Source organism: Perca fluviatilis, chromosome 12, assembly GCF_010015445.1.
Source record: "Perca fluviatilis chromosome 12, GENO_Pfluv_1.0, whole genome shotgun sequence".
NCBI lineage: Eukaryota > Metazoa > Chordata > Actinopteri > Perciformes > Percidae > Perca > Perca fluviatilis.
The window spans coordinates 9,654,156-9,667,433 of record NC_053123.1 but is presented as its reverse complement, the minus strand read 5'-3'; the positions used below and the strand labels follow the sequence as shown (position 1 = coordinate 9,667,433).

The 13,278-nt window shown below is 40.0% G+C and overlaps 1 protein-coding gene across 4 annotated transcripts in view; it reads left to right on the top strand.

The window, feature by feature from the left end:
• pard3bb (par-3 family cell polarity regulator beta b) overlaps window positions 1–13,278 on the top strand; it is a 248,643-nt gene that overhangs the window by 105,950 nt on the left and 129,415 nt on the right. For all 4 annotated transcript variants that reach the window (XM_039817957.1, XM_039817956.1, XM_039817958.1 and 1 more), the window contains 3 exons: window positions 1–115; window positions 298–426; window positions 12,583–12,774. The exon at window positions 1–115 is cut by the window's left edge and continues 25 nt beyond it. In XM_039817957.1, coding sequence (XP_039673891.1) covers window positions 1–115; window positions 298–426; window positions 12,583–12,774 — 436 coding nt within the window. The remainder of the gene's footprint in view (window positions 116–297; window positions 427–12,582; window positions 12,775–13,278) is intronic.

The window sequence follows — 13,278 nt, the reverse complement described above, 5'->3', positions numbered from 1 at the left end:
AGTAACCAGAGATGCTTCAGTCCACGGTCCTGGCCCTATTCTAGTCAAAAACATTCTGGCACGTGGAGCCGCTGTCAAAGATGGACGCCTGCAGTCTGGAGATCGCATACTTGAGGTACAGGGTCAAGCAGTCACAAAAGGACACATGCTTGTGTTGTTATTCTAATCTGGCATTGTACATTTCAAATATGTAATGGAGACAAGGAAAAAATGACAGTTATGTTGATAATAGTGGTGTTTTGACTTTGTGTGTGTGTGTGTCTGCATGTGTGTGCGTGCGTGCGTGTCTGTGTGTAGGTCAACGGTGTGGATATCACAGGTGTGGGCCAAGAAGAGTTAGTGTGTATGCTACGCAGCACGCGGCAAGGAGAGAGTGTGTGTCTTGTGGTCCTACGGCAGGAAGACATGTGTCTGCCCCGAGAGATGGTAAGAACCAATCACTCTGCAGTATTGTCAGCCAAAGAAACAAGATTCTCTGGTTGATTGGCAGGTCAGTGGCCAGTTATATAAATAATGGTTTCTTACTCATTTTTCTAACAAGGCAGCGAGAAAGACAGGCGGACAGACAACTACATCACCAGTTCTTGTCTTAAAATTTCAACTCCCTCTAATTTTGCAATTTGTTTGGTCCAATCAACAGGCTTGCCTGGATGATGCACAGCTCAGCAGCCTATAGGAAGGCTTCTTATAAACATAAACCTCACATGTAATTGAAAGCTTTTCTGAATAATCTGAACGATGGTACACTTCCCTGTCCAATCATGTTCTTTCTTACCAAGCAATCATGTTATACAGTGATTTTTAGAACTCCATTCTGATTGAATCAGATGAGCTCATTGTAAAGCTTTATGCTTATATTGGTAATATTTTGTGCCAGTCTTTCCTTGGCACATTGTTTCAGCTGAATTTTAACACTGTTTTGATTAATAAACATTTATTTTATTCATCTTTGTTCTATTCTTCCAAGCTTTTTCCTTCAATCTGCCTTCAACTACCATGCATCTCTCTTCATACTATTTCCAACTACAAAACAAAATTTACCTGATTGAAATATTTTCTTTACCTTCTGCTTTCACACAAGTCTGTAGCTCTTCATCCTTTTCTCTCAAAGGCAGTGGTTCCCAAAGTAGGAACATTTATCAAATTATTGTAAATCTAACATGGGTTTTTAATAACGTATCACCAATAAAAAATTTACGGCATTTACATTAACTACATTTAATGTTACATTTTCAAATATTTCAAAGCTACTGTCATGACAGCTCATGGTTGCCGTTTGCTATAGTACTGTAACAGAACACGCTTTCCGGTTCGGGAGCTCAACAGTCAGCATCTACGTACATATATACATGTTATATTGGGGTTTGAGTGGCTCGGGGTGACATGACAAAAAACAAAACAAATCCTTTGAAGGGGTGCCATGGTCTAAAGAGTTTGGGAACCACTGCTCTAGGGTCATTTCATATCATTACTATCATCACAGCTGTTTTGGTGGTAATTATCACTTTGCCCTATAACTTTGAGGCATAATTTTACTGCGCACATGAACCTACGCACCCAAGAGTCTTACTTTCTTATAAGAAGCACCACCATTGTTCCTTTGGCCCAATTTGCTTTCGTCTCCTCTCCACCCATCACTCATGTCTTTGTTTCATTTTTTTCCCCACCTTTTACTTTGCTTTTTGTGTCTCTTTCCGCTCTTATCGACTGATGTTTCCTCAATGGCTGCCAGGAAGACAGACAGAACACACACACACACACACACACACACACACACACACACACACACACACACACACACACACACACACGTACGTGCATGCGACCCTGAGCCCCATAGGAAATTCTGTTTCTGCAGACAGGAAAAGGAGCAATGTGTTGGAGTGTGTACATGTGTTAACATTTATGGTTCATTTGTGACTGTTGTACAGTATCTAGTCCAGAGTTTCTCCATGTACGCATGTCTGAACTCCATGGCATTGTGTGCTGACCAAGTATTGCTAAAAACCTCCACTCGTCACACTGTTCACTGTCACTCAAAACCTCACTGCTACAGCAGTGCTCTTAATACTTTTCTACCTCCATACTGTTACACAGCAAACTATGCTCCCAAGCTGCCATGGTAGCTAATTCCCAGGGGGAGTTCATCATGATTTTGTTTTTGCTTGCAGATGGATTTTTGCTGTCCACTGGGGAAAAAACAAAAAAAATGACGACCATAGAAATAAATGGATTATAACTGATACATATTATAATATAATATTATGATATATTAATACCCATGTTATTACTATGTTACAACATGCTTTTGACTGACTAATCAGGGGAAAATCCTACATTAAGGTGCTGATGCGCATGCATAAAATACTCTGGTTGAAGCGGTTGCTTTCAGACAAACAAAGAGCACCAGAGTCTGCTTGGAAGCAAACTAAGACTCTCCTTTTACCAGCAGTCTCTGTCAGGTTGTGTAGCACCACATTTTGATTGACAGGTTTACTAGCCCAAAGGAACCACACTTAACTAAACCGCAGTTCATTCATGCATTCATTTTACCCTGTTGATTGTTGGAGTTGAACAGTATTTTTGTGAGTTATATCTTTTGCCAACTTTAATACAACAGATTAATTTTGAGCCAGTTGCCGTATAACTTGACCACATCGGTACAAGACCAAAATATCACTCACCCAGTCAGGAAACGGACCCCCCTTTGGTCCAGTATTATTTATACACACACTCACACAGTTGCACTTACTTGTTCACCACAGGAAAATACATGTATTGTCCTTCGTCATTGAAATGTACACACCAACATGTCTCCCATAGGTAAAGTATTGTGTCTGTCTATTCGGAGCGCTGCTAAAACCAACCAATGATTCAAGGACACGGCTGGTGTGTATGGATGTGTGCCTGCAGTTGCGTTTAGTGTGCATGTGTGTACTGAAATGTTAATGACATTTTGTCAACACATATCAATGTAGAGGAATTCAAAGTCAAGAAAATATCTATTTGAGTGCAACTGCATAGCAAATGCAAAACTACGACAGGCTTATTGCAGTTTATTTGTGAGAACATGAAGCTTCATCATCCTCATGACATTTCTTTGCTGAAATAAAACCTAATTACTAATGTCATGATGTCAGACTAAATTGGAGCTGTTCTGTAATAGATTGACGTATTGCTTGTGATCGAAAATGTATTTATATTTAGACAGAAGTTTAATTCTCCTAGTGCCGATATCCATAGGTCCTCGAGACAGTGTCAGAAAGATCTTTCTAAACTGCATTGGGCACAGCAACAATGCTGCTGGTAAGGAGGTGTTGGAGATAGCCCAATACACTCTTTAAATGTGAGAATTAGAGTTTCTGCTGCTGTTGCTGAATTTAAATGAATGAGAATGCAAATTATATTGGTGCAAAATAGAACAGATTGAAAGATGTATAAAGGAGATGTATCGGTCGAAAGGCAGACTGATGAGGCTTCAGCACCATCACCCTAAATGATTGAGTATGGAAAATGGATGGATTTACTCTTCATTGCAGTTTAGTGTGAGAACTGATAAATGACATGGGTAAGCTGCAGGTTTTTCACAAGCATGCTAAGCTCAGCTTGAATACATCATTCTAGGTAGATGATGTGTGTATACATGTGTGGATGGATGTTGAGAATGATACTATAAAGACTGAGGAAGATCTGGGGCTGCAAACAGGAAACTGAACAATCCTCTCTGGCTTTGGTGGTTTATGATAAAAGGAAACGGCAGAAGATTAAATATGGTACTTCTTCACACCACTGGTATATATTTTTTGTAATTTTTAGTTGGAAATGGATATCTTGATTGACTTTGGTGTGTGTGTGTGGGAATGATAGAAAGAAGTTGTCCAAGTTGTCTTACATTTTGCTCTTTTCTATGATTTCAATCTACAGACTTTTTCTGTGTGTCTGCCTCTCCCTTTCTCTCCCTGATTGTGTTGCTCTTGCCCTCACCCTCTCTTCCTGACAGACAGTACGCCCCAATAGAATTCCCCACTGTGTAATTAATGGCAGATTGGTGTTTTTACAGCAGTCACAATAGTTTTGAAGAACAAGTGCAGTTGCAGCTCTGCACAGTGAAGCTGTAAACACACTCCTTGATAGAAATGTTACACATTATAGTGTGGTACAATAAGTACTTATATAGAGGGGGGGGGGGTCCTCCTTTACCTGCTGTTTTAGTGGTGAGTGTTTTGCTCCTGGGTTACCTTTCTTCAACTCTTGTAACAAACAGTGTTGCCAACTATTTTTCAATAAAAGTAGTTAGCAGTAAGTCCAAAAATGTATAAAAGTCACCAGATGATGTCATAAGCGTCACCGTCATCACGTATCCTTTGGATAAAGCTTAGTGGCTTTGTCGGCTAACTGCCTGCTGCTCACAGCCCAAGGGGAGAGCGAGAGAGAGAGGCCGTGCTGTTGGCAAAAGAGCTGTGGACTGTGATTACTCTGAGCAGCATCCATGGAAATGAATTAAAACATATCTCTCGCTTTTTCCTAGAGGTGTTGAAATTAATCAAATAATCAATGCATCGAATCGTGGACATGGACGATGCTGCATCAATAATCGGCAGGCTCATAATTGAGTATTTCTGTTTACAATTTAATGTAGGCCTTACAACATTTCTGTTTACATATTCTGTTATGTTTTGCACATTAAGGTAGTGCCATGTGCTCAGTGCTGTAGTTTTATGTATCCAATTTATTTAGTATTAGAGCACTGCAGAATGTTTTGTTTTTGAAGCTTGAAAGCTATGAATTAAATATCCTACATGGCTTTAATAGAAAAATGTATTAGACATATCGTGATGCATCATGATGCATCAAGATATCGAATCGAATTGAATCGCTGACATGATAATCGTAATCGAATCGGGAGATCAGTAAAGATTCACACCTCTACTTTCCCCCTGATGGTTTGAAGTCGCTATATTTGTCTATAGTCGCTTTTTAGAAATGGAAGTCGCTAAGAGGGTCTAAAAAGTTCCTAAATCTAGCTAGAAAGTTGCCATGTTGGAAACTCTGGTAGCAAAGTAAAGAATCAAATAATTAGAGAGGATACAAATGAGTGTCGAACAGGGTAGGAGGTCAGAAATGTGTTTTTGAAAGGCCTTAACAATGTTGACGTGTGCCTCCAATTTAGCCTCTACATTATGTGGAAGATTTGGCTTGTCAATTTTTAAGTACATTTTGAATGTCTTTCACTGTAATGGCATATCTTAAAGCACATACGCTGTCACATATATGGTTGGGAAGAGCTATTCTTGGTTATTGCCAAGTGTTGATTTGCTTGTAGTAGTTTTGGTTTTGGCAATACCTTTTGTGGTTGACAGTGCAAATAAAGAGTATTAAAAACAAGGGAGTGCATAGAAGCAATGACTTTTACACCATGTTTGTATTTTCACACCTCATAAGCAAGCATAAGCCAGGTAGTATGATCATACCTCACTAACTGGCATGGTGTCCAATTGTCTGTTGCACATAAATTGCATTCTCACAAACTTTCTCACTGCAGAGGACGGGCATGTGCAGACAGGTCTGGATTTTCAAATCAAAAATCCTTATGTGCTCAATTTAAAACATGGATTTTTGTCATTTCATTTTGTAGAGAATTCACATTAAAGTGTCAAAGCTTCGATGGCTCTTGCCTCATAGTCATGACTTTTTTTATATATAGTTATTTTACTACCAGATGCAGTCTGTCTTTTAGTCAATCTTTGCTAAGGACAACATTGCACATCTCCATTTCCTGCCATTTGGTAAAAAGCTGAAGGAGGTTAATAAAGTACAGAGGAACAACTTTGTACCACCGCGAAGAGCAGAATTTTTTCTGTTGATATTGTAATAATGCAGATGTGAATGGCTGTGAGCGGTCATCATTTCTCAGATTTTTAAATAGTTTTACATAGTTCTTTTATAAAAAACATTATGCACAGCTCCAACATTTGTACCATGTTCCAGCAGACTTTAAACCGTGATATGGGAACAGTTTCTGAGAGTTTTCTTTTTACTGATTTGATGATTTTATGCCAGCTTGTTGGTGTTAACTTAGAGGAAATAGAAGAAGGATGATGATGAAATGATGGAAGGATCTTGTCTATCTTCCTCCTCAACCCCCTCTCTTCCGTTGTCTCATTTTAGCCCACCATCTGGTGTTGTCTGCTAATGTCTGTGCTCGCTGTAGAACAAAGACATTACACCACCTCTATACACAAACACACACACACACACACACACACACACACACACACACACACACACACACACACACACACACACACACACACACACACACACACACTTACTCAAAGTCACAAAGCCTTTCTGTGACATAAAATCATATACATACAAATTCCAGAATATAACGTTTACATCCACCTGCTGTGTTGGCCCTCTGTAAAGGCATTTTGTGCACACATACACACAATCACTCACACGTGCAACATAAAAAGACAGTTTTTCAGTCATTCTCTTCACACACCAACAAGCATACGCCTGCTGAGTTGGCGAGTGCCTTGAAACTAATGTTTAAAACAAAGATGCTCTTTTCTGCTTCCAGACAATTTACACCTCTATTTCTCCCCTCTCCCTCCCATTCTCTTGTTCTTCCATGTGGCCTTTTTTTATACTTTGCTTTCCTTTGGAACTTTGTTCTCATGAATATCGCCAAAATGCAATGAAATAAGTAAGTTAATGAAGACAGATCATCATCATATATTGTGTATATTGTAAACCTAAGTGAATAATCATACAAGGAATGTGTAAATATGCATCACATATACAGCGTTTACCTTTTTTTCTTGGAGAAGTAAAAATATGTTTCATTTAAAGATCCCCTCCAAAAATATCACAAGTCAAATGAAATCATAATTTGATATGTTTTTTTCCACCAAAGGTTCAATAAACAATACAAATTTTTAGAGGCACACTCACTCCTTCTCCTTCACTGACAAATCCAGAATCTATAAATATGCAAATATGTTTTGTTTCAAAAGTGCTGGACACATGATGTCTCCTACTTTACTGACTAAGTTCATTCTCCGTGCATGTGCACAGGAGGCTTGCTATTTCCACATCAGACTCAGTTGCATGGTAGATCACGATTGGCTGATGTCACAAAATCCTGCTTGTGCGTACAAATATCTCTTAAACGGAGATTTGAGGTGGGCACAGAGAAACTTTCCCCCTTCAGCAGTAAAAACAGCCTTTAAGTGTTACACTCTGCACATTCCTCCCTCTGCACAGTAAAGCTCAAACATCCAAGTAAAGTAACGTAATATAACACTGTTTTCTTTAGTGGTGGGAGGCTTTAAGTTAAGATTGATAAATGGATTAGCAAAATACAGGAATAAACTAGATGGAAACAGAAATGAGCCATAGTAGGATTTATGTCATTACATTCATCACCATCTACTTCGCCTTAAACACTAAAGCATAAATAATAAAACATAATTGATGAGGATATGAATACAAACCATTCAAGAACACACACTGGCTACTTATATGGAGGATTGAATGAAAGGTTTAAGTGTGATTCCTTCAAGCTATTTGTGTAGCTCTGCTTTTGGCATCCAGTATGTGATGAGCTGCAAGACCGTCTGTCTCTTTCCATTTTCTTTTTTCTCTTTTCTTTTTTTCCCACAACAGGAAACATTCGTGCCAGATGCTGCTCACACACACACACACACACACTCAGTCATATTAAATCAGTAAACAGTTGGCAGCTGGTGACAGAGCACATTCAAAACAAAACAACTTTATTGAACAGTTTCTTCATTTTGATTATCCCTCATCCATCACCGCTGCAGCCACTGTGTGTGTGTGTGTGTGTGTGTGTGTGTGTGTGTGTTTGTGTGTGTAAGGGAGTATGTGCGTCCGTGCACTTCTTTACAGTCTGTTGTCTATTGCTCTCTCTCTCTCTCTCTCTTTCTCTCTGTGTGTGTGTGTGTTACATCTCACTGACATCGTCACCAATGTGACCTCGCAGAATCACTACAGTAGATCCCCCATCTGTTACACCCTCAGAGACCTGTGTATACACACACACACACACACACACACACACACACACACACACACACACACACAATCCATGGCAGCTTGCGTGTCTCTGCAGGAGCTGCCATCATCCCAGTGGAGAACAGTCGAGAAGGGTATCATGTCTCTCTTCTCTCTCTCTCCCTCTCTCTCTGGATCTCTGTCTTATCTCACATCTCCGCTGTTTATTGAGGTTTATCGGCTCCTTCGTCAGCCTATCATCTAAAGTCGCTGCTGTGCGTTAAAGCCCTCAGCACAGTTGTGTCACACATGTCAGTTGTGGGTTCAAGCCAACGGGGATCAGCATTGGTATTACAACAAAACTAGAGTAACAGCAACAGTTAAAAAAGACAAATATGAATCTCCTTAAATAAGTTTAAAATTAGAGTTTGACCTTTTGGGAAAATATGCTTTTTTTGCTTTCATACCCTGAGTTTGATGAGAAGATTCATACCACTATCATGTCTGTAAGCTAAATACAAAGCTACTGCCATCAGCTGGCTAATGTAGCTTAGCACAAAGAATGGGAACAGGGAAAACGCTAGCCTGGCTCTGTTTAAATGTAACAAGTCCGTATACAGCTCCTCTGAAACTCACTAATTAACATGTATCTCTTTGTGTTGAATTTAAAGACTCCCTTTAATGTTTCAACATCTAGAAGACAACAGCTATGTTTCACAAACTGTTGCCGAGACGCGATTCGCTGTTCATGTGGGGAGCTTCTGCACATGAACAGAAGGCTGACCAGCGTGCACCATGACCCCTTATTACAACGTGACCGCCCATTACCACTTGTAGCCTTGGAAAACGAACCCTGCGTCTGCAACATCTGCTGTGGGTTTCACAGGACTTGCACGCTGGCTTGCCCTGCATGCATAGACCTCTAATATGCAGCTCCAGGGGAGATTGTACACTGCCCACATTAGTGCTGTACTCCAACTACAAAAGACTGTAGACAAGTCACATTATGCAGTGTATCCCACAGGCTCCTAATATAGAAAATATCAATCCAATTCCTTTAAAAAAAAAAAAAAAGATAAATCTCTTTCTATCTCCTAGATACAGACACTGGTCACCCATATGTTAGCCCAAACAACCACTGTGTTTGGCATCTCTCTATCTCTTTTTGTGTGTCTCATCCTTTTTTTTTCTCTCTGCAGGACTGTAATTGTGGTCTGTCAGTCTGCAGCTACAGCCTTTACACTGACCATTAGGGGACAGTGGGAGAGCCTGTGTGTAGGGGATTGGACAACTGGGGCCCACAGTTAGTGGTCAGTGATGGGACAGTTATTTTCATAAGTCAAAAGCATAGCCCATAATGTCAGGTTTTGTTCCTGGGAGTACTTACCTCAGCCATGTGTGTGTCCGCACGTGTGTGTGTGTTAACACACCTACTGCCGCATTAAACACAGCAGCTACTGTTGTTTGGCCTTGTAAAATGGATCCTTGGGCAGTCATTTCCACAGCATGGGGCTTTACACACACACACACACACACACACACACACACACACACACACACACACACACACACACACACACACACACACACACACACACTCACTTTCTCTCTTCATGACCAGGTAGAAGGGCATCTGCGAGTAGCTCTCATTAAAAGGCCATGTAGCTGGAAGCAGGTGTACTTACACACAAAGTTTTTAGCAGAGTAGTGTTAGAGTGCCCCTAACAATACTCACAGTAAAATTATGAGCATCATTCTTCTCATCTCCTCCCTCATTTTTATCCTTACTATCTTTCTCCATTTCTCTCTTTGCCTTGCAGTTTTTCTGGCCTAGGGGTGAGTTACGGACACTTTATTTGACTGCTCTTGCTCATTTTAACATAATGTGTCTCTCCATCTTTCTCCCTCACACGTTTTTCTGGCTCAGTTTAATAAAACAACATGCATACTCATTCACACACACCGACAGACACCGTCTTTTTTAATAACGTGTCCTCCTGTTGATCCATCATTGTGGCAACCCATTTAAATGTTAAACGACCAGCATGAGGAGGTTCATCTATGCAAACCGTTTTCCCCCCCCCTATAATCGGATGGATTTGATGGATTTCATGTAGCAACGATACAAACACCTTTTTCATAGCAGCAAAGAGAAAACACACCATTGTTTATTATTTTATTATCGCATACAGATGTAACCACCTATCATGGCAATGAGACTGAAATAATAGAAATGTTCCATGAAATTGCGGTGTGCACTTACAATTTGGTTGTGCCCTTGTCCACTCCTGCATGTTTTTTTTTTTTTTAAAAGCAATTTCAGTTAATGATAAAAAAGAGGCTGTGTTGATTTAGTTCAGCCACTGAATACAAGCACTTTCTTTCTCTATTCACTTGGTTGTAAAAACCTACAAAACAGCCAGTTTTGACGCAGAATTATTTATTATTTTCTTTTTTTTTCTCACGGGCTGTTTGTCTAGTAAATTGTCAGAGGAAGCCCAGATACTGTGCTTATTCATTGTTTTACAGGCAAATTGAATTCATCACCCAGATAAACAACTTTACATACATTTGCATATTTTTGTCAGATTCCATAAAACATCTCTCAGCCCTGTGGGTGGTCCTGACCCCCAAGCTGAGAACTGCTGCTTCAAACTTTTCTGCAGTGTAACAACACCCGTCCTCTTCTCTTAATTCATTCTGGCATTGGTTCTGTCCCGTGCTGAGCGCAAGAAAAAGAAATCATAAATTAACAAGGCAGGAAAGTTCAGTCAGATAAATAAAGAATGTGGCGGTGGCAGAAAACAACTGAGAAGTTGCTAAATCATGAACATGAACAACAGAATCTCAAAGACTAACAATATCTCAATGTAATTATGCGCTGAAGTAGCTAACATTTCTCTTCTGGGTGTTTTGAAGTTCTTTCTAAGGTCGTGGAGCTTCCTATCAGGTCTGGACAGTCAGTCTGATGAGGGGAGTTTTTCCAGCAGGGAAAACAGTTTTCTGCGGAGTAGAGGACTTTGTGTCGGCTTAACGCCGTTAAACCTACAATCCCCACAGACAAACAGTCTAAACCTGACACTGCTGACCCACGCAAACGCACACATACACACGCTCGCACACACAGAGCCAGACTGAATGCATATACATAGACAGGCGCATGCAGACTAAAGCTTGGCACCTGCACACGGACATGGACTTCCTACCACAAGTACATGCCATTATTTCTGGTAATCACACAAACACTCATACACACAGTAATGTACATATAGACATTCATAGACAGAACATTTTATTGCGAGGACAAACACAAAAATGTAAGTATGGAAATTTTGACGTGGAAACTTAAACACAACACATCCAGTATATTCACAGACACAGTCACACAAGCTGCAAACACACAACTGATCCTTAAGCTGCATAGAGTCATCGGAGTTCCGTCTGTCTAAAAACACTTTTTAAGCCGCACATATGTCAAGATTAGTCATTAGGAAACACCTCTGGGTGCTATGCAGCCCAGTCTAATAATGATCAGAATGGACAAATAGTAATGCAATGCCTTCCACACTCTCCTGTACTATATATCTAAAAGTTTGAAAGACGTTAAATTTTCAGAAATCGTCTTGATTTTGGCAAATCTTTTAATTTTAATGTTGTGTCGGTAAATGGTCGTACTATAATAAATCCTTGTTAACGGCATCGGTGTCTTCATATATCATAACATTCCTCATGCAAAGTCATCTTCTTTCTGTTCAAGTTTAGTTTCTTGATCTAATAGTAAGACTAGATCATATTTTAGAAAAATAGACTGAACTACGAAAAGCACGTAGTATTTGGAATAGTGTTTTTTGATGAATGCCGTTTACTTGACATTACATTTCAAAAAAGGTATATACAGTATGTAGTGCAACAGTGCTACCTCTCCCACTGAGCCATCACAGGCTTCAAATACACACTTTCCTCTGGCGGGATTCACTTGCTTTCTTTATTTCTGATATTTTCTCCTTTAACTCTGTCTCAGACTCAGTCATTACTGCCATACCTCCTTGTTGAGAATATGGTGTTTCACCGTCTTTCTGAGTTTAAAATAATATTTTTTTTATCTACACAGCCAGTCTTTGTGTTTCTCTTTTTGTTGTACAATCTTTCTTTCCTCTCCATATTCCTTCTGCTCTCACTACTTTTGTGTCCCTCTGGCTGGTTTGCCGTATTCTCCAATTACCTCTTGAAAATGCACAGGTCATTTTATTGATATTGCCGAGCTGAAAGAAGAAAAAAAAGATTAGTATATAAAAGCAGAGAGTCCAATTCGCTTTTTTCTTTTTCCTTTTTTTTTCTCCTTCGAAAAGAGACTCCCGCTGCATTTTCACTCATAGAGAAATTTAGCTGAAAAGCTCCTTGTGATGGTTTCTCTCAAATGGAAAAGCTTTTAGTTCAGCTTTTGGAGACTATTCAAGCCCAATGAACTGACCTCAGTCTCCTCACCTTGTTGCCACCATTCTCTCCTCATCGATGTCTCTCTCCCTCTACCTCCATTACTCTCTCCCTCACTCCCAGAAGGACGAGATATCCCGTGTGACAGGCTTTGTTCCGGAGAACGGGAAGGAGCAGCTCATGTTTGAGGTTCCCCTTAATGACACCGGCTCGGCAGGCCTGGGCATCAGCCTCAAAGGAAACAAGTCCAGGGAGACGGGAGAGGACCTGGGCATCTTCATTAAATCCATTATACATGGAGGGGCAGCATACAAGGTGACATAATATTCTAATACATACCCAAATTAGCAATAAATAAAGTAGGGCTGCCCTCTAAGATTTCTCTAGTCTATTAGCCATTTTTTTATGCTTTTTACATGCTACAGGACTTATTTCCGAGGAACTTATGAACACATCTCTGGTGAACACAAGATTTTAGGTGGGGCTTTTGCATTATTCTTTGTGGAGAAAAGTAATCTGTCGATTAAATCAACTAATCGTTTAGTCTACAAAATTGTTTGGGTGTTAGTGTACTAAGAATTTCTTTAATCAAGGGGAGCCCTAAAATAAAGACAAACCGGGTCCTGTAAAATACTAATTGGTAAATAAGTAAGCGCTATGACTTCCATTTCCAGAGGGAGTCAAAGAAAGCTCACCTCTTAAATGAACAGAAAGTGCCGCAGTATGGAAAACAACTCCCATCAGAACAGAAGCTATTATTTACGAGAGGGGGACACCTCAGCTGTCTCTGCTGCCATGTGCTCCTGTTCTGTTAACCCT